General features: G+C 37.2%; 1 protein-coding gene across 1 annotated transcript in view; it reads right to left on the bottom strand.

The window, feature by feature from the left end:
- Positions 1 to 27,114, bottom strand: part of LOC139722324 (uncharacterized) — a 37,436-nt gene that overhangs the window by 5,617 nt on the left and 4,705 nt on the right. Inside the window, exons 3-8 of the mRNA XM_071633634.1 lie at positions 26,295 to 26,306; positions 25,313 to 25,521; positions 12,408 to 12,491; positions 10,780 to 10,858; positions 7,363 to 7,375; positions 5,650 to 5,933 (exon numbers count right to left, since the gene is read on the bottom strand). Of these exons, the coding sequence (XP_071489735.1) occupies positions 5,650 to 5,933; positions 7,363 to 7,375; positions 10,780 to 10,858; positions 12,408 to 12,491; positions 25,313 to 25,521; positions 26,295 to 26,306 (681 nt within the window). The remainder of the gene's footprint in view (positions 1 to 5,649; positions 5,934 to 7,362; positions 7,376 to 10,779; positions 10,859 to 12,407; positions 12,492 to 25,312; positions 25,522 to 26,294; positions 26,307 to 27,114) is intronic.

Genomic DNA, 27,114 nt, shown 5'->3' with positions numbered 1-27,114 from the left:
CTGAAAATACAATACATGTATGAGGAAGATGCATAAGAACAAACCAGTGAGTGATTAATAAAAGTAGCTATGAGAGATATAGAAATGTACTACCTAACTGAGTTGTGTGCTGGTTATAAATATATGCTATTGGCTCTCTGCCTTCTTATTGCAGGTTGTTGTTGGGGGTTTTTTTTCGGGGGGGGGGGGGGGAGGGGATTAGGGTCGGGGGTCTGGATCTTGGTCACTGAATTAATTGAAAAATAAAACACATGGGGCTGTCACAAAACAAACACAAAAAAATGGATCTTGTCTGAAGTTTTATGTCAGCTATTAGGCACTCAATACAAACCATACATTCTTTAGATATGCATTGTTTGTTTGTTTGTGTTTAAATCTTGCATCTACGGGCTCACTCTATGATGTCATCACACTGTACAGGGGAGCAAAAAATTTGCAATGACGCCGATTCATCATCGTAAAGAGTGTTACACCTTAATAGTGACTGAAGAGAGACCAAAAGGTCCTGATGAATTGTTTCACTCTTTGCTACAGAACTCGAGAGACAGACAGAGACTTAATGGCACATTACAGGGCAAATATTTCCTGCCAATCAAATTACAATGTACCTGTACTGACCACAAAAAGGCCTCCTTCAATGCAGTGGTCATTCATTCAAACTGACCATTGCAGTACTTTACCACAATGGGGAAGAAAACTAAACCTTAGTGCAAGTAATGATTTATTTCTACGGCTGTCACTGAAAAGCATTTTTTTTTTCCAAGGAATGCTAATATACATTATAGTTTTTCTTTCTTTCTAATGACACAGAGTACATGTACCAAACATTTGTCTTATTCACATGCATTGTAGGATAGAATAATGAGCTGGTGTGTCACGACAAGATCCAAGCACATTATCAAAATATTGTCAAAATACAATATCTCATACTCAAAAAATACTTCATAGAAAAAGACATATATATATACAAGGTACAGTTCTGCTTGGCAATTGAAATTGAAATTTTTTTCTGAGTACAAACCAAAGTCTATATACAAGAGGGTATCACTTATACATTGCTATCCCAAAGACTACATGTCTTGTCAACATTCTTGAAAAACTACAAAATGACAATGAAATGAAAAACATGAATTTTTGTGAAAGTATACACATCAAACTGTCATCCTACTTCTGACTATTATCACTTCGTTCTGAACCCTCTTCTACCATAGGATCAATCAATGTCACTTTAACAAGAATTTTTCAGCTTAATACTTAGCAGAGAAGATGTGTGTCAAAACTACAGAGACATACAATCATTACTGGGCAAGGAACTCTCCAAGATTCAAACTTTGTGGTGATTTGATAGAAAATATGTGAGCATATGTTTAACATTGCAAGTCACAGAAGTTAATTACATTGTAATATGAATACATCTACTGTTTTCGTAGTTGTGATGTAAACTCTTCTTGTAGTTTCCTAGTTCATCCACCAACCTACCACCACACTGCAGCCACATCGCTTCTTTGAGAATGGAATTAAACATACTCCTCTAAAACACACAAGTGCATATCTATCTTTACACATACAAACAAAGCTGAATCAATCTTCTAGTCCCATCACAATTCTTTCTTTCATTCTACTTAGTACTTTAATACTTTATACAGGCTTAGATTTCAAAGAAGTTAATGAAATATATACAGAGGCTTTTTCTTTGCAAGATCATTACATTCTACAACAGTCACAGTAACTGACAATGGCATCTCTCTCTTTTTAAACTGTCACTTAAAAATGCATGGAGGGGATAATAATTTCTTGTTGTAGTTTAAACACATTTCCCCCTTAAATTGCAGGCATTTATGCAGCACACCGGGCACAATATACAAATTTGAAAGGAGACTCAAATATGAAGGAAAAAAAGTAATTGAATGCTAAGCACAGCTAAGAACTATTAGCTTTTAATACATGAAAAAAAAAAGTTGGCATGACTAGTAAGCTTTGCTGAACACATATCGTGCGACCGCGTGTATTTTATAAAGTTCTTTTAGATAATAACCAGACCTGATTTTCTGCAGTGCTAAGACAACACTTATATCTCTTCACTCTACAGATCAAAAAAGTTTCTGAATTCATTGCATGGAAATTAACATAATTATAAGAAATTTCTATGAAAACTAAGAGTGTTGAAAAGGAGCTGCAAATCAAAAAGTAAATCTGGCTAAAAGTTGAAATGAATTTCATATCCAGCACACCTTGTGACATAACCATGGTACCAACTGCAACAATGCATCAATTTTCACATCTTGTGTGGCAAAATGACATTTAAGTGTCAGTAAAAGCTCTGTTAGGAATGGTTGACCAATTAACACGCTTTGCCATTTTTCTCCTCTTTTTTTTTTCAGTACACCCCATTCCCCATCATCTGGTGCATTACCAAAACATGGCATATCTTCACTAGTCCAACATAAGAAGTTCCTATGAGGAAAAGAGCAAATGGAAATACAGTGTTGAAATACAAAAAAAGGTTTTATATGTGTGGGACTACACTGTGAGGGTGAAGCTGTTATGGCCTCAAACCTTGGATAATGATCAGCAATCAATTTGTTGTTGTTTTATCCTATCCCTTGGTATCCTCTAATTCAAGAGAGCATTAAAGCTAAAAAAACAACATTAAATTGAACTAAATGTGCAGCATGAGGATCTTTCTTACTCTTACCCGACAATAATTGCCTTGCCCTACATAGCCACGACAAAAAAGAAATAAAAATAGAATAAAATATGTGAATGTCTTGCATTTTCTTGCATTTACATTTACAGAATGAAAAAAGAAAAAGTGATGAGATGAAAAATCAACTGAAGAACTTTCCCCATGTGTAGTACAGTAAGACTGTGTCACTGTGTGGTTAGAGAATTACAATGTATTCACTTCACTAACATTTTATTCCACGTAAAGACAGCAGGTTGTACAAATAACCTCAACAAAAATATACACCATAGAAAACACAGAAAGCTGCATAAAGAGTCACAATCTAATATCTCAGAAAGAGACATTCCTCCAAAACTATTGAAAGAAGAAAACTGGTGATCGTAGATTTTTCCAAACTTGCAATAAAAAATCTGACTACCTCCACTGATCAACTGAAGGCTCTGTTTACACTTGTGAAAATAAGACAAGTCAGAGGATCCTGATGCATTTTTTGAATTTTCATCCAGATTGATCAAATGGATGTACCGTTTCCATGGCAAAAAGATTTGGATATAAGAAACACTGGAGTGTTCCAAATTGAATTGTTGACTTGCCTTTGACCTGCACATATCCTGATACTCATTGAAATGTCAGTACTTTTTAGTGTACAATTTTGGTATGTAAATGTCATTGTTTCTGTCATCCTGATCAACATAATTAAAGAGTGATAATCTGCAAAGAAAACGAAATGAAACAATTCTTTTTTTTCTGAATACATCTACACGACAAAATAATCCTGAGTATCCAAGGAAAACTCCCAAACAGATCAAGTCTTCAAAGAAGATCAAGGAGCACTTCACACTCTCCCATAAAAGTGATTTTAAGACTTTCCTTGCATGGTTCTTATGAAGACAAACCCCAGTCTGACTGCCACTATTTCACAAGTGTGAACAGAGCCCACAGCAGATCACATCACAAACTGAAGACCACAGAGAGATTTAATACTTTGTACAAGACATTCCCACTGATTTCAGGATACAAAAGCTCTGTGTAAACATATCCTGAAAAAGACGAAAATATGTACAAACTTTGTAATATAAAGGTGCATTGAATATTGATAAAAGTTGCTTATCATAGACAAGGTTCATGGGGATACTTATTAGAGAGAAAAAAAATGATGGCTTCAACCTGTTCACCTACTTTAAAGGAGAAATACAGTCCAAATATAAGTTAGTCTGATAAAAAAAGAGTAAAATCTTGCGAGTTCAACGGCAAAAATTTGACTGAAATTGGATAAAAATAACGAAGTTATGGCATTTACGAATATCTGCAAAACAGTTTTTGTACAGTGGATATGAATATGCAAATGAATGAGCTAACCATGTCATAACCTCACGATTTTCCATTGATCGTATACAAAAAATGACGGAAATTCAATGCTTCTGTCGCAGAAGGCTGAAACATGATGTTATTCCTGGTTGAATAACTTCAGAATAGCCATCAGTTAGATATACGAGGATCTGAGCCTCGGGCATAAATGATTTTGAATGAAAAAATGGAAAGTTCAAAATGTTATGTACAAACTATATGGCAAATTGTGAGGGGATGACATGGTCACTTTGCTATTTGCATATTCATATTGACCGTTCAAGAACTGTCTCCAGAAAAATTAGCAAGACTTGCAAGATGTCATAACTTCCTTATTTCTCAGCCGATTTTGATCAAAATTTTACTGCTGAACTTGCAATATTTTACTCTTTCTTTTCAGACTAACCTATACTTGGACTGGTTTTCCCCTTTAAGTTGCTCTTTTGGTCTTTACACTCACTTACTCAACAACTCAGCCTTTACGGGCAATAGAGTACTTGGTTCTGAATAAACCCTTTAAATCCCTTAGGAAATGCAGAAGGAGTGCTAAACATTTTTTCATTCCTCTCATCAATTCATATCCTTTGGCACAACTACACTTTATCAGAGTTTTACAAACTCATTCGATGGGCATTTTTCTTCGCTTTATCGCCTACTTTCAGTAAATAGAATCAAATAGCAAAGATTTCATTCTATGATTCCTTCTTCTCAATATTCCTCACCTTTTATTTCTAACAGGCTTAGATTTCAATGCTGTCTGCTATTTACATGACATCCACGCTGGCTTGGACTGTGGGAATCTAAACACGCCTATGACAAAACACAGCATGACTTGTTGAAAGCTACAATGCCATGAATCAAACTCTTTTTTTTTTTTTTTTTAATGAAGAAAAATGTGTGGATATGTCCCCAAAAAAACAAATACTGCAGTCAGTCCGGATGTTGGATGTCCATTTCAAGATGCTATGCCAGGCAAGCCCTGGCTAAGCAGTTCTGTTACAGCAAACTTCTGTGGAGTATATGAAGAAACACTGCCACAATGATGAACTATTTCTTGACAAATATAAGACACCTTGCTCTTGTTTGAGATGTTGAGAAAACTAGATAACAGTCTGTTCATGAGAAAATCTAGTCGTGTCACTTGTATTGTAAAGAGAATTAATTGTATTAACATCAAATGGTGGGACATAAACTATGCCTGTTGTTCACTGTTAGTACCTCTGCTTTTCATTCATTGCTGATTCTGCCAGAAATACATTTTAACGCCACAAGCAGACGAATAAAATCGCTCGAATGCACTTGTACCCGTCGAACAAAGCTGTCATTGGCTACTTGAGGTGGGTGTGACTGCAGCGGCAGTACCTGATTGGTTGATATTTCTGGTTCCAGTCACACATGGCACTGTACATCAGTTCAGGCTTTAAATTTTTTACTTTTATGCCTTTTGAAAAAAAAAAGAAAAAGCAGAAAGCAAGCTATTTCCTAAATGACTAAATATTGAAACATTGATAAGATACCATGTAAATAGGAAAAAATGGACCATATGCATTTCTTTTAAAAAAAGAGATCTTTTATTGATAAGACAAACTTCTTTTGGCGTTGCTATGGTGATCTACTGTGCCCATTTGTTCTGTTAGGACTGCGGGAATGGCTGCGGTGGTGACTGCTACGATCATGTGACCGTGACCGGCGGCGATGATCTCGCTCCGTGGATCGGTCGCGGCCGTTGGTCCTGCGCGGGGACGGAGAACGACTGTTTTTCCGCGGACTGTACGACGGGGAGTGGCGGCGACGGCGGTCACGGTCGCGATCCCGGGAACGGGAACGGGAGCGAGAACGCGACCGTGATCGGGAGCGCCTCCTGTAGTTGCGTTCCCTGCTGTAACTTCTACTACGTCGCCTGGTTTAAGAACAGATGAATAAAAGAGAAACAAACTGCAATTGTAATGTGTACAGGTAGATTTCAGACATGGCTGACTAAATAAACAGACAATGAGCAAACTTAAGAGCTCTACAAACCATAGGCCTACATCATTCACATTGGGTGGGACTAAAATTTGTCACTCTGGACTCTGTACGATAAGTAGAAAACACAGCACTGCTGCATGAAGCTTTACTGTATAAATACAAGTGTATATCCAGTGCCATTTCTAAGCTAGCCAAATTTTTAGCGAGTCTTATTTTTGTGTATCGGGACTTCCTAACAATTATGCGCAGTGTTAAATTTCCAATTCTAGAGCACAGCAGTGGATGGAGAAATGTACACATCTATGTCACATTAAAGTTGGGATCAGAGTCAATATATTCACGTGTTGTTAAATTTGTGAATAGCATCCAACTTGAGAAGTTCGCAAAAAAACAAAACACCACAAAATTCAAGGCAAACTGCTTTAGGAGGATGAATGTACCCTGAAGTTTTTATCTGGAGAAGATTACATCATCCTGGATCTTATCATGCTTGATCACTGCCAGCAAAATAAACCAAATGAAATTCTCTCATTCACACATACTTCAAACTTATCCATAACATGTCATCCTACACCGCTTGCAAGAGATGTTAAAATGAAATGTTAAAATCCCCATATCACGGAAATGGTCCAAGGTACAATGTACATTTATGGAACTTGGTAATAGTGAATATTCATGTACAGTACTGATTGGCAGTGATTGTTTTGGTAATTTTAGGGTCAGAGGTCTACGTCAATTCGAACTTTATTTTCTTACGTATGCAGTGCCTGAGGGTTTTCTTTTTTGTTGAATTGCTCTTGTTTTGTATGAGTCTGAGTGTTATTTTGATTATGTAATTAATTACATTTGTATATATATGTAATACTGTGTATGTATATTTTTCACTTTTGTAAAATCATTTGTAATTCAGCCTCTGGCTTCAATCGATGATTTGTTGAATAAAGATACCATTAATAATAATAATAATAATAAAAGAGATAAAAGGTTTGGGTTTGGAAACAGACTATTAACTGGATATGCAGTAAAACTTCATAAATAGGATCTGTAACAGTTTCAATAACAAAACAATGATGGTAATGCTTGCATTACACTCTGTTAAAATCAGTTACATGAAGAACGAGTACTGTAGTATATCACTACTTGATTCTGATTACGAGTTGAATGATTAAACACCCATTAATCTATAAACAGACACAAATGTACAAAATGACAGTTGAGGTTTGTCTATACGAAACATGCACAAAATTTCTATCAGTCACAAATTTCCCTTGTCCATCCTAAAAGCCTGTCTCTTAATATTTCCTTGTAATTTCTGGGAATTGGTTCCGGTTTGCTTTGGTTTTGATTCAATAAACACTTACCTGTATGTTGAAGCTTTGATAGAGACGAGAGGAAAGAAAGAGAGAGAGAGAGAGAGAGAGATATCCGTTACTGATCACATAACATCATTGAATAGTAAAGCCTAGCTCACACCTTTGCGTTTCGAGCTTGCATTCAGCTGCGTATTGCCCGAACGCAGTCTAACGCAGCCCAACGCAGCACTACGCAATGAAACGAGCTAATACGAGGTTAATACGCAGACTAACGCAGAGGCTTTGCGTTCTAGCTCGCTAGTTTGAAATTTTTTCAAACATCCACAACTGAACGCAAGATCAAAATTCATACGAGCTAAGACGAGGGACAACCAGCTAGTGCGAGCAAGGACGAGCAAGGGCGAGCGACAACGAGCTGCTTAACGCAGGCCAACGCAGCTTTACTTTGAACTGCGTTTCACTGCGTATGGTTACGATACCTGCTCGCTTCACCTCGACTTACCTCGCTTTCGTTCGCGTTACCTCGCTTTACCTCGCATCACCTCACTCTACTCCTAGTACTCTGCTCGCATTAGCAAGGACCGTTGCGGAGGTAACTCGCTTCATTGCGAATCTAGCTCGTCCGTCGCTCGCTCCCCCTCGTTCATCCTCGCCTTACCTCGTTCCTCCTCGATCCTGTTCGATGCTGCTCGCTTTAGCTCGCTATGACTGCTATACATCTGTTCATACAAAATCTAGTTAGATTTAATTAGAATTCACTTAGTTGACTAAGAAACACAATATGCTTATCAAATCATGAAGCTTTTGGAATAATTGTGTGCTTTCAGCAACATCAGATTCAAACATATCAGTTTTTAAAAACACCTCAAACTGAGTTTCCCGCTGTTATTGTAGGTTTTGTGGAAAATCTTTTTTTTTTTCTCAGAATTGTATTACCACTCAATGTATATGGCTGAAAAGTATTTTTTTTAACACAGTAATATGCTCTGTTTAGTCCTCAACAACTGCAGGTAATGAGCAAGGTTGTCATTCCTGTTATAGTGACCGTAGGCAAGCCCTTTTGAAATAACCTGTAGTGAAAATAATGTCCTGACCCAAAGCGACATTAAGGGTGACCCTATAAGGAAAAGTTGACTTCAGACCATGAAAACAACATTCAGAATCGATTTCATTGACCCAGAAAACCTATAATACAGATTTTGAAAATTATTGTGAAATGTTTACTTTTTTAAACAATGGACGTGACTTTTGAATTTCAGATGGCGGCCATATTGCATTTGGCCAATATGGCCTCAGGGCGCCCTTCTTGGCGCCCATAAAAAATTGAAATACACTAGTATGCTTTTGGCAACACGTGTACCAAATTTACTGCTTTTTGAAGAATTTGAACCAAAAAGTCCTTGTGCTCCCCCCCCCCCCCCCCCCCCCCCCCCCCCCCGTAACTGTAAAATGTCAAAATTTTTATACCAGTGAAGCTCTCTACGAGCTTATACGCAGCAGGGCGAATTGATATGCAGCGGATCGAGCCGGAACGAGTAACAGTCGAGTGGATAAGCAGTGAAACGAGGAGAAGCGAGTTCATGCGAGCTGCTACGAGCTAGTGCGAGATGCCAGCGAGCAACGAACGAGTGGCGAACGAGGTACACGCGCAACGGAGCGAGCAATCTTCGTACTGAATCGTACTGTTACGAGCAAAAGCGAGCTGGAGCGAGGTGAAAAGCAAACTAAGGCAACCGTAGGCAACCATTTTGTACAAAATATACGAGCTACAACGCAACAATGTGACTGCTACAAAATATTTTGCCGCGGAGTGCTGCGTTAGGCTGCTTTAAGGCTGCGTTCGACTGACGCAGCTATACGCAACTAAAACCGCAAAGGTGTGAGCTGGGCTTAAGAGAGAGAGAGAGATATATCCGTTACTGATCATATACCAACATCGGGGACACAAAAGCACATCTATGGAATAGTCTAGTTTTCAGACCTCATTTCCCTGAACACTTCCAATTTCCTGTAAACCCACATGAAGTGAGTGCCAAGCTAAATTTTCCATTACACTAAAGACTGCCCTACACATGTTTAGCTATCTGTTTTTAGAACCAGGAAAACACAATCATATTTTAAAGGGGATGGCTAGTAACTGATCAGTGGGAATCAGTGAAAATGCTGGGAGATGATTGTTCCAATCCTTGTGGGATTCATTTAAGAATACATTATATATTATATCTATTGTTGTGTGAAAATTATTAGCTTCAGAATGGTCTCATATTCAAGTAATGTTGCCCGTTAACGATCGTCCCATCACTGTACAGGCATGCTAGCCTGGAAACATTAAACTGCACATTACTTGAATATGAGACCATTCTGAGGCAAACAATTTTCACACAACAATAGATATATATATAATGTACTCTTAAATGAATCCCACGAGGATTGGAACAATCATCCCCCAGCATTCCCACTGATTCCCACTGATCAATTACTAGCCATCCTTTTTAAATCCTCTCTCTGCCAATGAGTCAACTGTGTACAACTTTCACACACAAACCAATGGAGAGGTAATGAATGTGGCACTCTGGGGGTTAAAGTGATGGACAATCAGACATATCACAGATCTGTTTCACAGCTGATAGAACTCTTACTGGCTTAACAAATTTAATTTGTGCAAGGACATTGAAAAGAGACTACTAGTACAGTGCATTCCCATTAGAACGAACATGGTTTCTACAACGAAGCAAAAATTAAGGCCACAACGTTATACGCTCTAATCTTATTGTTTATTTGTTCAGTTATAATGAAATTTCGATATAATGAAAGAAAACCGCCAGTCCTGAGGACTTCCTTAGAACGGGAGTCCATATACCGTATGTTTCAATCAGGTTTACAGACAAGTAAAATGTCTATGAAGTCAAGAGACCTCTAATAAAGTACAAACATGTTTATGATATTAACATTTTACAAGTGTTTCAAATAAGTAGTACTTAACTTTGACAAAAATGATTCGAATTATAACTGGATATCTTTTCTCGAGGGAGTTTTTAAGTGAAAAAGTGAAATATTCCTTTTATATAAAGTAGCTTGAATATATGTAACACAATGCTTGATTGCTTTGTTAAACAAATAACTTTTCCCCATGTGTTGTTTGTAAGTTTGCATGGTGATATAAATATGGAAGAGAGCTTTGTGGCAGCATCTGAATGAATTATTTTGTCATCAGGGTCCAACATCATATAAGACAAACAGCCTTCCTGTTGTGCCCTTACACTTTTATAATGTTTCTTTTTCATTTTCTCCTCTGTACTGCAGAGGATTGTATGATTGTAAATGTGTTAATGTTTTTTTTTGTTGTGTATCAATTGTGATGTTTTTTATGAAAGTGTTGAAATAAAGAACTGAACTGAACTGAAAATCACTGGTGTATACCACAAACCTCCCTTCCTAACTTTTCCCAAATTTTTTGCTTCTTACTTCGGGAGGATCCTCCGCGATCTCGACAATCTCGAGCAAAGTGTCCTCGACGTCCACATCGGTAGCATTCGTCATCGTCCTGTCCAAAGAAAACATCAATGTTCTCAAAAAATCAATCACGTTCAACTTTAACAGTGAGAACTCACCCATACTGTACTCAATGGCTGCTCCACACACATACATAAACTCACAAAGCATTTGATCAGTTTGTGTGGTACAAAATTTTACATTTGAATTACATTTGGTGAGAGGAAATGCATTTCTTTCCCATACAGTCTCTTGAGATTTGAAGGAAATAGAATGGTTTTCCTACAGCAAGATATTTATTGTCAGAACCTTAAAAATCTCTGCTCATTTTCAGAACATTTTCACAATAAATTTTCAGCGACATGATTAAAGATGACAATTTCATGATACACAGTCTTATAAAAAGTGTACATGTAGTTACACCAAAAGTTAAACAAATAAGTAGTCCTTCTTTTAGCAATCAATGTATAAAGTTGTAACTTGGTGTGTTCATGGTGTTTGACAGGTTTCAGTTTTGTTTTATATAGACTTTTATATACAATTCTAAACGAAATAGTCTAAATTTACAAAAGCTATCATTAAAACCCATGCTGTACATGTACATTTCAGTTTCTCTCAATACATTAGTTACAAGAACTACAGATCAAGGGCCATCATAGCCTACACCACACATGTGAAGATAGGAATATGAGCCACATCTAGGCTATAAACCAGATCATGTGTTGGAAATCTGATCCATCTTGAAGTGGTTGGTTTAGAGAGCGAGGGTAACGACACTAAACATTTTGAACTTGTTTCATGATGCTGTGTATACTGTAAAAGTGGAAATTTTCACGAGTAATTTTTTGCGCTCGGTCGAGTAAGACAAAGTTTGCATGTTTTTAATTCTGCAGAATCAAGACATCAACTTCTGGAACATACAATGTACGCCAAGCAAAAATATTTGCGTGCTTTTAATTTCGCGCTAGTTTCTTGTTGCGTGAAATGCGCAAACATTTCAACACCACGAAAATTTCCACTTTTACAGTATTGTATTTGCATCAAAACTGTTATGTATTTTGCATTTAATAATACATGTACTTCTCACGTTTTGTATCGTTTCGTCTCGAAGACTGAACAATGTGTCTGCCCTTCCGCTAGCACATACCAGTTGATTTCTATCTAAATTTAAAACATTTGATATCGTACCAAAAAGTCAATCATAAGGAGTAATCAAGAAGGGAATGGGGTAGTGGTCAGGAATGGTATGGGGGAGTGGTCAAGGGTGGAGTGGGGGAGTGGTCAAGGGTGGAATGGGGAGTAGTTAAGGGTGGGATAGGGGAGTGGTCAAGAAAAGAATGGGGTAGTGGTCAAGGGTGGAAGGAAGGAGTGGTCAAGGGTGGAATGGGGAGTGGTCAAGAAGGGAATGGGGAGTGGTCAGGAATGGAATGGGGGAGAGTCAATGGTGGAATGGGGGAGTGGCCAATGGTGGGATGGGGGAGTGGTCAAGGAAGGAATGGGGGAGTAGTGAAAACAAGATGGGGAGTGGTCAGGGATAAAATAAGTAGATGGTCAAGCGAGAAATGGGGGAGTGGTCACAAGCAGAAAAGAAGAAAACTCACATATCCTCTCTTCGGCCCACGAGCCCATTCCACTACGATGCTTTGCCCACAGATCTCACGGCCGTTCTCGTTCCTGATTGCATCCTACACAAATGAAAGAAACACAATCAACACATACAGTACATGCCATTTTGCTTGCTTAATGCAAATATGAGACAAAGTATACAAAATCCAATGGCAACAGTTTGTGCATTGTACAATTGTGTACATGGATGGCTCATGTACACTTCAAATATTTGATTGCACAACAGGGTACAAATGTAAGTACCCTTTTCAAATATTTTAAAGTTCGTCATCAGATAAAGCAAAATAAAAACTTTCCACTGCAACCTCACTTGTTGCATTGCCTAACAAGGAATACTCTTTAAGATGTGATCAAGAGTATCCTGTATAGTCTTATTCTTCTTTTTCTTTAGCAGGTTTAATCATCATCTCACAATGACCAGAATGGAATTAATTCATTTTGCAATCAAACCCCTCCCATGTACAGTGTCCACAGTTTAACATGTTCCAGTGGCATATAGTCACAAAGACCCCCTGTAAAAAAGCCTACAAATAAAACAGCTTTCTATGGCAACAACTACAGACACTTCTTTACATCTACAAACTTGTAAAACAACTGTACAGATAAATCCACATTTGAAGCAAACCGCCTGCAAAGGCAATTACATTTAATTCCCTTCAGACAGCAGTTAACATGAAGTGCTACTGGGGTCATGAGTTCTCTTCACAATAGCGAATCTCACACGCTTTGCATAGTTTAAGGTACTGTTTACCATTGGGAGCAGTGATTTTAAAAATGTTCAAGATATCACATTCGATGCATAAGGTACATGTATGTGTAGGTCAGCTGTATCACAAAACATCTTACCATGAAAATATTTTGCAATAAAGCCTTAAATATATTAAGGAGATATCACTATTTTTCTCACTAAACCACAACTGTAGATGGTTTAGTCTAGAAACATATCTGTTCACATTTTGTATATTTCACGATACTTAACACTGATTAAATACTGATTCAATTTTTTCACATTGGTTGTTTCTATCCCAAACTCACATTTTAGAACTATTTGGAAGCACTAAAGCTGACTTCTTGTTTCATCTGCAAATGGTAAATCAGCCCGTTTGTAATCTAACACAGTATCAGACTCAGCCTGACTGAGTGTTCATAGAGCTCTATACTCAATGCATACTGGTTTTGTTGTCAATAAACACTGTATAAAGACAAATCCATGCAATAAAATCAACTAGGTCATGTGAATCAGAAAAGATAAGAGTATGAATGGTAACACTGGACCCTGCACAAATCTCAATCCTTTCTATTGTACACCACTCTTAACTCTCTCTTTAGTTAACCATCTTCCCTTACATCTTGTCTGCATTCCTCATAGGTAATTCACGCTCATTCCAGTGGTGACACAAAACAAAACTGAAAAGAGTTTAAAGAATTTTTCAGACAGACGCTATAAAAACTTTTACGATCAGCTGTCAGAAGAGGTTTGAAATTGACTACAGGTTCCTACAGCGCACAGCTCTGCCCTACAGACACATGTATTTTATACACATTTGTACAGGAAAGAACAGGGTAATAACATACAATGTGTATCAACACTTGTGCATTCCTTTTTAAAGGACAAGTTCACCTTCATAAACATAAGGATTGAGAGAATGCAACAATATTAGTAGAACACGTCAGTGAAAGTTTGAGGAAAATTGGACAATCGATGCAAAAGTTATGAATTTTTAAAATTTTTGTGTTGGAACCGCTGGATGAGGAGACTACTACAGCTTGTGAGTCATATGCGTACAACAGTATAAAGAAAATGTAAAAGAAAATTCAACATATTTTCACTTTTTTCGCATAACAAAAGAGCTCTTGACTTGCCTCTTTCTAAAGGCAGGGGGAATAATATTGCCCATAACATTTGTTGGTAACGAGTCAGGGGAATGTGTACTTTTTTCAAAAGATGGAATTTTGTGAAATTCTCTTTATATTTTCCTTATATTGTTGTACGCAAGTTATTCTTACACTGTAGTAGTCTTCTCATCCAGCGGTTGCTGCACAAAAATTTTAAAAATTCCTAACTTTTGAACGGATTGTCTGATTTTCCTCAAACTTTCAATGATGTGTTCTACTAATATTGCTACATTCTCTCAATCCTTATGTTTATAAAGGTGAACTTGTCCTTTAACACTGCAGATCATTCAATATCAATTATAAGGCTTGCACAAAGACTACAGTGTACCTCACATACATGTACAGTACAAATGTAGCAATAACAAAGTTCTGCATGCAAACTTGCTCCAAACTTTTGAAATGCAATGTCTAGGTGGATAGAATACAAGGTACAGTATCTTCTTATTACACATTACCGTATGTCCTGGGAGGCATGTACAAAATTTGTACAATGTACAATGTGTATTATCCATCAAGTTCAATACCGTATAAAAGATCATTAATAGGACTACTGGTACAATTGTACATGTAGCAAATGTGTTTGATTGTTAGAAGACGAGGTAAAAAATGGAAATATCTTGGCATTCTTTGAATAAGGAGTGTTATATGGGTACCACTGGGCAAGAACTTTGTTTTTTGGTTTATGACAGATACATCACTCCATGCAATCCCTGTAATTGATAAACTGTATACGCCCTATATTTAGGGAGTCTAAATTTTTGCGAATCAGGACTTCCCGACATTTTCGCGAGGGGTTAAATTCGCAATCATGAAGCACAATACTGGATGGGGAAAATGATATCTGGACGTCACATTCATATCGGGATCAGAGTCAATATTTTTGCGTGTCTGTAATTTCACAAACAGCATCCACCTCGTGCAATTCGCGAAAATAAAAACCTCGCAAAATATTTGGCATATATATCTGGCCCTTAAAATTCCCGACAATGTACCTCTCACACTGGCCTCTCAGGGGAAAAAAAAATGTGTTGCTGAGCAGTGAAAACATATTCATACATAAAAAATATTGCTTGTCACACATTCAGGACCTTGAACGTATATCGTCGCTGGGGTGACAAGACCTTGTATCTGCAATTTTGGTGAAACCGACTTTTTTGCATAATGGTCAAATAATCGGTTATGTGATGTCCTGTCCAAATCCTAGCTGTCTTGCCCCAAAAATGAAGCCACCATGGCACGTCAAAGGAACGGCTGTCCCATTTGCTACAGTGCTTTGGCCACCATGTCTTTTGGCTCTCTTGAACATTTGACATTTTGTAGATATGAGGTCTTGTCGCCCCAGCGACGATCTGTAATCTTTCAGTTTTAAAATAGGAGATACATGTACAGTGTATACAAGTACAACAGTAGCCAAAGGTTTCAGGTCACTTTTTTTCCAGTTTTATTTGAAGTACAGGTTCCCAATATTTTGCAATATCACTTCCCGCTCTAGAGTTTCGGATGGAAAATAATGTTTGAACATCATAACTGACCGGGGTAAAAATAGTGCGTATACACTGTATACAATGTATGCCCCTTGAACACTCTACAGGGTGAATTTGGCACTGAAAGAATGGACTTCAGAGTTTCTGCACCAAACTGGTTATTCTAACCACATCTTTCATTTTCAACTCTTGAAAAGGTTTGTGATGATTTTTATTTCTGATCAATTTACTCTAAGAGCAATAACAAAGACATGTAGTGAAATATACTGCAAATTATTAATTTAGCAAGAAAAAACAGCAGACTGTACAGTGTACAATGTATAATAGTGTCAAGAATAACATGCAATGTCTTGAAAGTACAGCGTAATTGTTATTGTCAAACAAAAACAAATCACAGTTTCATTAAACTAACAATAGAACAATGAATGATAGTGAAAAATATGAATGAATAGATGGTTTAAGATTTGGTATAAAGTGGAAATTTAAATACAGTGTTATCACTTTATATTCTTCCAATGATTTATACTGTATATTAACACACACACACACACACACAAAAAAAAAATCAAACACGACTAATACTGACTTGATTAAAGTGTAGACCCATGAATGTGGAGAACATACAACATACTTCGTTCTTCTCAAATTCAAGTGTAAAAAGAAATTGTCGTCACTTTAATATGCCTGATTTGAATGTACATACAAATTCTTGTAGTACACTAGTGACAGACTTACCCTTCTTTAAAGGAAAACTAACAACTGTGTATTGAATTATATTACGAACCATCTCACTGCTACAACTCTCTCTTTTGTGTGTATGCATTTTTGTGCCATTGTAGTAAACTTTCACAGTTCTGCTTGTTACATTTCACTGCATTGATCACAGTCAATGAAATGGAGAGTGGTTTTCACAAATGTAGGTATTACAAATGGCTATTAAGGTATTACTTCATAGTATATTTATACGAAAATCACACTGCTACAACTTTATTCTTTTTTTTTCTTTTTCTTTTTTGCATTTCTGTGCCATTGCAGTAAACTGTTATTATTTTGCCTGATAGGTTTTACTGTATTCACCACAGTTACAATACAAGGCAATCGCCAAATTGTGTCTCGCCCATTCGCGCACAAGGAATTATTATTTTTTATAACTCCCAGAAGTTAATTGACCTGCTTATGACCTTTGACCTTGTGGTGACCTTCAACACCCTAAGGGACATTTACCATCCAAGTTTGGTCACAAACGGACAAAGGGATCAAAAGTAACGAGCTATAATTGAAATGCGCCATAAAAACTTAACATTGGGCCCCAAAAATTTGTTGACCCCTTTCTATGACCTTTGACCTTGTGATGACCTTTAACTTCCCAAGGGACATCTACCGTCCAAGTTTGGTCACAAACGGACATAGGGATCAAAAGTTATGAGCCACAATCAAAACGCGCCATAAAAACATAACATTGGGCCCTTAAAGTTTGTTGACCCCTGTGACTTTTGACCTTGTGACGACCTTCATCTCCCCAAGGGACATGTATCTTCCATCCAAGTTTGGTCACAAACGGACAAAGGGATCAAAAGTTATGAGCCATAAACGAAATGCGCCCTAAAAACCTAACATTGGGCCCTAAAAGTTCATTGACCCCTGTCTGTAACCTTTGACCTTGTGGTTACCTACAACTTCCCAAGAGACATCTACCATCACCCAAGTTTGATTGCCATTGTAGCAACATGTGCTGAGTTACGTGTGATAAGAGAGTCTTGCAAGTAAACTTTAACGCATAACCTCAAATGACCTTTGACCTTATCATGTGACCTCTTACGGCACCACTACATGAAGGTACCCCCAGTGCATCCATCACCCAAGTTTGATTGCCATTGTAGCAACATGTGTCGAGTTACATGTGATAAGAGTCTTGCAAGTAAACTTTAACGTATGACCTCAAATGACCTTTGACCTTATCCTGTGACCTCCAACGGCACCATAACATGAAGGTACCCCCAGTGCATCCATCACCCAAGTGTGATTGCCATTGTAGCAACATGTGTCGAGTTACATGTGATCAGAGAGTCTTGCAAGTAAACTTTAACGTATGACCTCAAATGACCTTTGACCTTATCCTGTGACCTCCAACGGCACCGTAACATGAAGGAACCCCCAGTGCATCTATGACCCAAGTTAGGTTGTAATCCAAGCATGTTATGTGAAGTTATTTGTCAAAAGAGTGTCTTGCAGGTAAACTTTAACATAGAAAAGAGAGTCTTGCACATACTCTTTAATATATGACCTCAAATGACCTTTGACATCATCACATGACCTCTGACAACACCATAACATGAAGATACCCCTAGTGCTTCTATCACCCAAGTGTGGCTGCCATTGCTGTAACAGTTGCCAAGTTATGCATCATAAGAGAGTCTTGCAGGTAAACTTTAACATTTGTGACGGACGACGGACGACGGACGGACGACGGACGGACGACGGACAGACGCCATTTGGATCCCTTAGTCTCGCCTTCACCTCCGGTGGGCGAGACAAAAATGAAGAGCAGTTTCCACTTTAAAATAGAAGTGTGGGCACGATAGATAGGTAAAGGTAGAAGTATTAGAATGCTTGTAAATAAGAATTAAGGATAGCAGACTTAAGGACAGTAGAAGATACATTTTTCAATGTTGGATGAAATTTTCATTTGAGTGAAAAACGTGTCGACAAGTACTGTTGTGTATAAACCTACACAAAGAATGAAAAATGTAAGCTCAGTATGTTAGTCTTCTCTCAGTTGTTCCATTGGGTTATATCAGAAAAGGACAATGCATTACAAAGCTCAATGATGAATGTTGCATGGACAATTTGAACAGTAAGCCCTAAAGGGGGAACCTTACAACAGGTACAATGTAAGGAAATGTACTGGATATTTACCTATCTGGGACCAAACTGGCATTCACTATGTGGAGGTTAAAAAGAATTCATGGTGCTTTTGTTGGCTAAAAGACTAATTTTCAATAACAACATATTGTTATAAATTGGGAAGTAGCTCAGAGCCATGCAAGGACAAACAAGGAGCATACAATATTTTGCATTTATGTGAATTTGCAAGCTAAAGAGTACAAGTACATGACATGAAATCTGACAAGTTCTTGGCATCAAAATATTCAAACTTTGTGTCTTTACTCATTCCTTCAAAAAGTATGCAACAATCAAGAATAAAATTTTGGAAGGATCTAGCAGATTTTGTACAGATGCATTATACACAAAAATTTAAAATTGAGGCACATACTTTTTGATAATCGTCAATTTGATATGGGAGGAGAGATCAAGGCAGAGTCACACTAGACAGCGCCCTCGCATGGTAGAACTGGCTTGTCTCGCTTAGTCAACGTGATTTAAATTTCAGGCTCGCAAGCTTCAATCGGAAGCATCGTTTCAAGACGTCAGCCCAAAGCGGTCAAGACGTAAAGCGGGTAGAGTAATAGGTTCACCAAAGGCAAGACCGAGAAAAGAGTGGGTAAACAAGATTGAAATCAAACAGTCATCTCTTTCAGTGCATAAATCTACAAGAAACAAAACAAACACCATTGTGAAAGTGTGGGACTAAAGGGAACTAAACTAAAATGTGTGTGACTTGACGTGAGACTAGGAGTAATTGTCCGAGTATCTTCCAGAGTGCTGACATGCATAAGACCTTGAGTGATCTAACTAGGAAGCTCTCATTCTAACTGTTCACAGCAACCTTTTTAAAGCTGAAAATACACCAAAGGCATTTCAGGGATCTTTCCTTTTGTCTGTAAGTCTAGAATATGCTGTATTGAATGCATTTTGACTTTCATAAAATCTCGACTATTGTCATAATTTCATCATAAAATCTCACCAGACATGACCAAAAAAAGTCAGAAATTACAGTATTTGTTGCATTAACCTTTCAATTGTTCTCCCCCCCCCCCCCCCCCTAAAATAACAAAATGCAACTTGCTTGTCACTAACTACGTTGTACAATCCAACTTTTGGAGATATGCAAATATTTTTTTTTTGTCCAAGTAGCACTCCATAGTTTCTCTTCAGCAAAGTGTCTTCAAGCAATGACATGTACAAGGAAAGCATGATCATACAAAAAATACAAGCAATCTATTGGTGTGTGTGAAAAATTACTACAGTAAACCCATGCACATACACAAATACATTGTAAAGAGAGAGAGAGAGAAATGTTGCTGCACATTCACATGATAAACATACAGAAATATCACTAATTGTACAAAGCATGCTAAATTCCTTTTCACCTTTTCTCGATTTAAAATTGATAAAGAAATAAAATATACATTATATGTGAAAGCTCTGTTATGGCCACCAAATAAAATTCTGTGTAGTCACACCTACACAGTATACCATACTCATTTCTCAGTTGGCTTCCAGTGCAAATCAACAATGCTTGTACACTCACTTCCCATCAAAAACGGAAAAAAAAAAGTGTGCAGTAACCATGGTTACGTCGCTGCCATGCAAACCGTCCGCACGTGTAGCACAATTTCCGAAGAAACAATACTGAATTATGTACACCAGCAGCTTGTACTGCAAGTTATACGAGGCTGTATTCTTCCACATCAATGCCTTTATTAGGAGACAAGTCTGGAGTTATCTCGTCAAATCTAATGAGCATCGCTACAAGTTGACTCGCATTCTCAATAAAACCAATTTTACTATGACTGCCAAATATCACTCTTGGACATTATACTTATTACATGTATTATTCTTCTCCAAAGTCATCAGGGGCAGAAATATTTTTTTATAATCAAGCAAATCAACAAAAATCACAGTTTTGCCTTATTTTGACAGATTAACCATGTTCGCATTAGATGCACACAAGTAATCAACCATGAAATTAATAGCATTTCTTTTAAAGAGCTCCCAAGTCAAGAACAAGTGGCTGTCAAACTTATCATTTATGATTGAATGAATTCAGATTCCCACTTCTTCACAACTGTTAAAAAGAAAAATAAAACAAAACTTGAAGGCAAGACATTCTACTTCCAAGCCAAATTCCAAACTAAATGTACATGTAGACCCTATTGAATCAAACAGGATGTACCGTATTCACACTCTTTCTGCATCTGTACAAGTACTGTAACTTGCACTGTACTCTATTTTCTCCCCAATTTTCAGGACACTAAATCATAATTCTTGAGATTCACTCATGAAAAAAAAAGTTCATCCTTTAATGCATGACTTTTGTTCATAATCAAAATTTGCTTGTCTACGATTATTTTTGAGCCAAGATTCGTGAAATTTAAATGCACTATGCATTGAATGCCAATGACAATTCTCAAAAATTTTATACCTTGAGAAAGGCTGTTGGCTCCAGTTTATGCAAATTTCATGCCGCGAATATATCTTGCTTTACAGTAATTGAACACCCCAGGAGAGTGAGGACCCATACAGTGTAAAGGTTGACCTGCCCTAGATATTCACTGTACACGTATACATACAGTAAATATACACTGTACACTACAGTGTACAGTGTATATTCAGTGTATATTCAGTGTATATTCAGTGTACAGTGTATACTTTGTACACTGTACACTACAGTGTACAGTGTATATTCAGTGTATATTCAGTGTACAGTGTATATTTTGTACACTGTACACAGTACATGTATGTATACCCTTGTACATACAGTGTACGTAATTCAAGAATCTCCATAACAAAATGGTGTACTTGCTAACTTTATCACTGCTCTACATTAATGACACAAAACAGTCGAGGAATCTCAACTGGAGTGGACTGTAACTGATGAGTGTACATTTCAATGCATATATTTGCCGACAGCTGCTACATTGTACTCTTGGTTTTTTGGATATACTCCGCATGTACCCCAGTGGGCATCGAATCTATTGGGCCATCCACGAACCCCCACATTACTATTAAAGTCTTAAAATACACATCACCTTCTTGTCTGACAGATTAACTGAGAAGAGTTTTGAGATATACTGACTTTAGGCTTTCTTGCCCTAAAAGTGGCACAGGTCTACAAATGTAGGTGAGTTCCAGCACATTACCAGTCTGCTGCTTGTTTAACTTTTTCATGAATATTGGCTTTATGTATTGCAGCATATTAGAAGTCATCATACATGTACATGTATATTAAAGAAGCCTAATCAGAGAGATCGGGAATGTACAAAAGCAACGTCTGGAAGCAAGACTAGACTGCACAATGTAAAATACAGAGCAGGAATGTCTAATACTCTATGAGTCTACATATTAAATATTCTCTGACTGAATGCACGATTTGATCACATTAAAACATTTATTAGCCGAAGTCGCAGGTCAAAGATTGTGAGTTCCAGTGGAAGAGGACAGACTGAAGTTCAAACAAGGTAGTGTTAACCTTTGACCCTTTGCTCAAAAGATTGTGTCCCCCGATTGATAAATTTCAGAAGAAGTGTTATTCTCTCTCAGGCCGCCTGTCTGTTTGTGAAACTATGATCAGAAAGATTACAGTGCTTTCCAGAAAGCTCCTCACATTCTTATCATTACTCGAAGTTTACTTTTGTTTGCTGGTTTCATAAGAGCAAAAATCATAGAGCTGTAAATGTATAGCATATGATCATGGCATGTTCAGCAGTAAGAAATTATGACATTCCAACAAAGGGATTCAATTTCAATGGTATTTTTAAGTCACTTTCACCAAACTGTGAAAAAGATATTATGATTAAATAAAAATGCATTATGATGTCATAATCATTCATGTGTACATTTCGGTAACTCCATTGTAAATGTACTCCATTGCACGTATGACAGGAAGTACAGTACAACTGTAGACTACCGGTATTGCATGTTTTAGCAACAAATTGAATCTCCATATTGCAGAAATTACAGCTGTTCTCTATTGAATAAAGAGAGCAAAAAGAGCTTGTTCTTCTCATAAATCAATATGCAAACACTGTACAGAGATTAGTCTGAAAACATTTTGCCGCCATATGAAATGCAAACAAGGTTGAGATACAGTAGTGAATCCACGCAGAGACTGCAAGACGCGTACATTGTACAGACTACACTCCCAATAGCAGACAGTTTTCAAACTCTGTACTTGAATCAGATACATTGTAAGTACAGCTACTTCACCTGTTGAATGCATGATGCAGGACTATACCGTGCAGAGATCTTGTACATATGCAGCTCATGTACAACATCTGCTTTGGCTCTGGTGTACAGTGTACAAACATGCAGTTCACCACCAGTTGTATTCACTTTACATCTGGAGTAAATACACAAGCTAGAATGTATAAATGCTGGTCGAAGATAACAAAACAAATCCCGTTTCTACTCTTAGCACTAGACTATTCAACATTCCCTGGTAAAAGTGGTATGGAAATATGGATATGTTTTTTGGTTGCATCAACTACAAATGTATGAAGACAAGAATTGAGCCCATCCAGGTAGACAAATGCACATTACACATGTACATTGTACGTGTAATGTTGTACACCATCCATGCACATATACATTTTACAGGTTTTATCTTTCCAAAAATACAGTTTTACTCAAAGGAAACCCAAACCCAAAGAGCAATGTGGATTGAGTGAAAACAGCAACATTAGTAGAATACATCAGTGAAAGTTTGAGGAGAATCGGACAATCGATGCAAAAGTTAAGAATTTTTAATGTGTTGGTATTGGAACTGCTGGATGAGGAGACTACTGGAGGTTATGACCAACATGTTGTATACATGTACATTGTATGGACAACAATATAAAAAAAAATAAAGAAAATTCCACAAAAATTCACTTTTCTAGCATAATGAAAGAGCACTTGTCTATCATAAACCACTTTCAAAAAGCAGGGGGAATAATTGCTACCTTTAACATCAGTATCAAATTGATGGCACATTGTACATCAGCACAATGCATTATGTGTAATTTTCATGAAAAATCAATTTTTGTGGAATTCCCCTATGATGTCATAACCTCTAGTAGTCTCTTCATCCAGCAGTTCCAACACCAGAACTTCAAAAAAAATCATAACTTTTGCATCGATTGTCCAATTTTCCTCAAACTTAACTGTGTTCTACTAATGTTGAGCTGCTTTCACTCAATCCACATTTCTCTTTGGGTTTGGGTTTCCTTTAAGCAGAGCCTCTTGTAAACCTCCTTTAAACAGCTTTGTGCAACACATTACTGCCTTAGTATCCTTGGTAACCACTCTTCCTTAAATGATAAAAGTTTATCAAGTGCTCTTCAATATATTCCAGGTTTGTTTCAAAGTGATGTACATGTTTTTGTTTTGTTTTGTTGTTCAAATCCACCATAGCTGCATCCACCACCCACATGTAATTTCCAGCCATGTGATAAGAGTGTCATGAATACTATTCACTGTGTATACTGTATGGTTTGGCCACAAGCTCCTGTACACAGCCTTTCCTTTCACATAATCCATTCACGGTAATATAATAATAATCAAGGTGACAATATTGAATTGCCTACTGTATGTGAGGTCACACAATGATTACAAAATTAAGAAAGGATCTACTAGATTTGTGACATTGATCTCAAAAACTTCTTTTGTCCTCTTGCTTTGCTTCATGACCTTAATTGATGATGACTTCCTCTCGGGGATTTCAGGGAAAAACACTTTTACTTGGATCCAATTTTGTCTTAAAATTATAAAGTAATTTTACAATTTATTCCCTTTTCAAATTTTGCTACCCCCAACAAAGAAATGAGAAATACATGTAAGAATCCTTACTTGTACAATGTAACAAAAAAATAGTTCAGGTGTACCACAGGTTTCAAACACATGCTCCAAGCTCAAGCTGTAGACATACAAACATAACTGCTACAAACCAGATCCCACCTACATGTCTATAAGTTACATATTTCCCACCACCTTCACACAAATGGCAAAGTCTTCTCACACATACAGTGTATGTTACACTCACATTTTATACCAATATTTCCTTGATCCAACCCACAAACTCTTTCTCTTTTAAAACCACAAAAGCACCAATACCTTCCAAGAGCAATGCCCTCAAAAAAAAAAAAAAAAAAAAAAAAAAAAAAAAAAAAAGTTATCAAAATATTTCTCCAGCTCTTCCTACAGAGGTTTCTCACATTCTACTAAAGCAGGATCTGGTTTCTTGGAAGATCTCAAATTTACTTCCTCCTTGATAGATGCCTGGGCATCAATCCTGCTAGTATTTCCTTACCACTACAAGGATCCTTAAAGCTGTTGTACCATGGGAGCACATTTCTTCCAATCAAAGTTCACAGTACAAGAACAAAAGCATACTGATTAGCACAGCACTTGGCTTTCTAATTTTGAACTTTAATAAAGAAACACATCTATAGAAATGTCTGCAATCCTATAAAAAAAAAAGAGTGAATGAAATGTCATACGATAGGGAAGAGTTTGTACTGAAAATAATGTTACAAAACACAGAGCCAATTCAACTGCTGTTTCAAGTTTATCAAATCATGACAAAAATGATAAAAATTTGCAAAATGCTGCTAAATTACCTCTGCATCACGCTTGTCCCCATAGTCCACAAATGCGTATGCTGTAAAAAGAACAAGAGAATATGATTCATTTAGTTCCACTGTAACACAAGCAACCATGGCCTGACTTTGCCAAGTGTATGAAAAACAGGAGGCTTTTTTCATGAACATACTGTAAACTCTAGGAGTTTTGAGAGTGATGGTACATGTGTATGTTGTGGTCTGGGGGACTATTCAATCGCAAATGAAACAAGGAAATGAAACAAAATTAAACAAAGAATTCAATACTGCATCTACTACAAACATACTTTGCAACTGTACATTTACCGACGTGTAATCTTCTTCTATGCCTCTCTTTTTTAGTTTCAATTTCTAGTTTCTTTTCAAACCCTAGTTTATTTGTTTTTCAACTTTTTCCCAATACAAATGTATATTTCCCACTGACATCGGTAAGTTCAATAAAATCAGTTTTAAGCCATCACTAATCAGGCCAGTTCGGTTTGGTGGGATAAACCCTTTTTGAAAAGACAAAGGTGAATTGATCTTGGCAAACTGTGAATGATTAAATCTAGTACTTCTGATTCAGTGACGATGTCAGTGGTTTAGCAATCTTAACTTTACATATTATTTCTATAAAACATGCACAGTTTAATACCTTATCTGTTCCACTGGAACTTCAATTTAGTCAAATTGATGAAATTTGTTCTAGGGTGAGTTTTGTATTATATCAATGTAATTTTCATGATGCACAATTTGACGATTAAAAAGACACAGGTTTAGTAAAAAAAAAAAAGTGTCACATGTACCACAGTTGAACTTGAACTTAGAACCCTATGCTTATCATAGAATGTGATTTATGTCCTCACTAGCTATAAAACTACACATGGAAACACAACAACTTTTATTACATGTACAGTATGTGACATTTTACTTAACTGGAACCATTTTTCAGGAGGATGGGGGGAAGAGTTAAAAAACAAACATCAAGATCAGTATTACTCACCCATTCCAGTACCTGCGGAGATAAGAAAAAACATTTGGTGAATTTCAAACAAAAAATATCATGAGCATACAGCACTGCTTCTGAAATACATACAGAGTACATTTGCACACTTTGATATTATAGACGGTGAATGTATGGAGCATACTACACACTGTAACATCTACAGGATCTCATTTTTTTTTTTTTACTTTTTTATGCTTGCTACAAGCAGATGGTAAATGTATACAATAGTGTGTTGATGACTTTGTAATGTTAATTCTTCACTGAAAAAAACAACAACAAATTTCACTGAATTTATAACAATATGCTCAGTATTATAGGCACATAGACCCGGTGGTTTAGTCGAATGCATACACGGGCCCATGGCGCAAGTTTCCTGCAGAGACCTATTGCTATCGACTCCTCTTTAACGCTTACGCTTTGACCCATTTCCACGAGTCCGAAGAAGTCCGATCTACTGTAGTCAGTGGTCCGATCACAGTTCGGCTCATGACTCGGCTGATGATGACAGCTTTAGCAAACTTCTTCGGTGACGTCATACTACGAAGACGACAAAGACAACGAAGGCAAGGTTACCTAGCAACACCTACGTGCTTTACTCTTGATGACAGCTCAACTTCGGCAATCTATACATGTACATGTATCATGCTATTGACGGTGATCGGCAATATTATCCAACAGCGCCCCCGCACTCACCGGGTCTATGCGCCTTTAAGACAGCAGATGTTTCATCCAAATTGATAAAGGAAACAATGAGAAAAGGGGATGTGGATCCATTCCTTCTTGAGAAATATGTACAACTACATACAGCGTACGTACA

Source organism: Diadema antillarum, unplaced genomic scaffold, assembly GCF_040938485.1.
Source record: "Diadema antillarum isolate AM-2024a unplaced genomic scaffold, OU_Dant_1.0 scf00000163, whole genome shotgun sequence".
Lineage (NCBI taxonomy): Eukaryota > Metazoa > Echinodermata > Echinoidea > Diadematoida > Diadematidae > Diadema > Diadema antillarum.
This window is presented reverse-complemented; position numbering and strand designations above follow the sequence as displayed.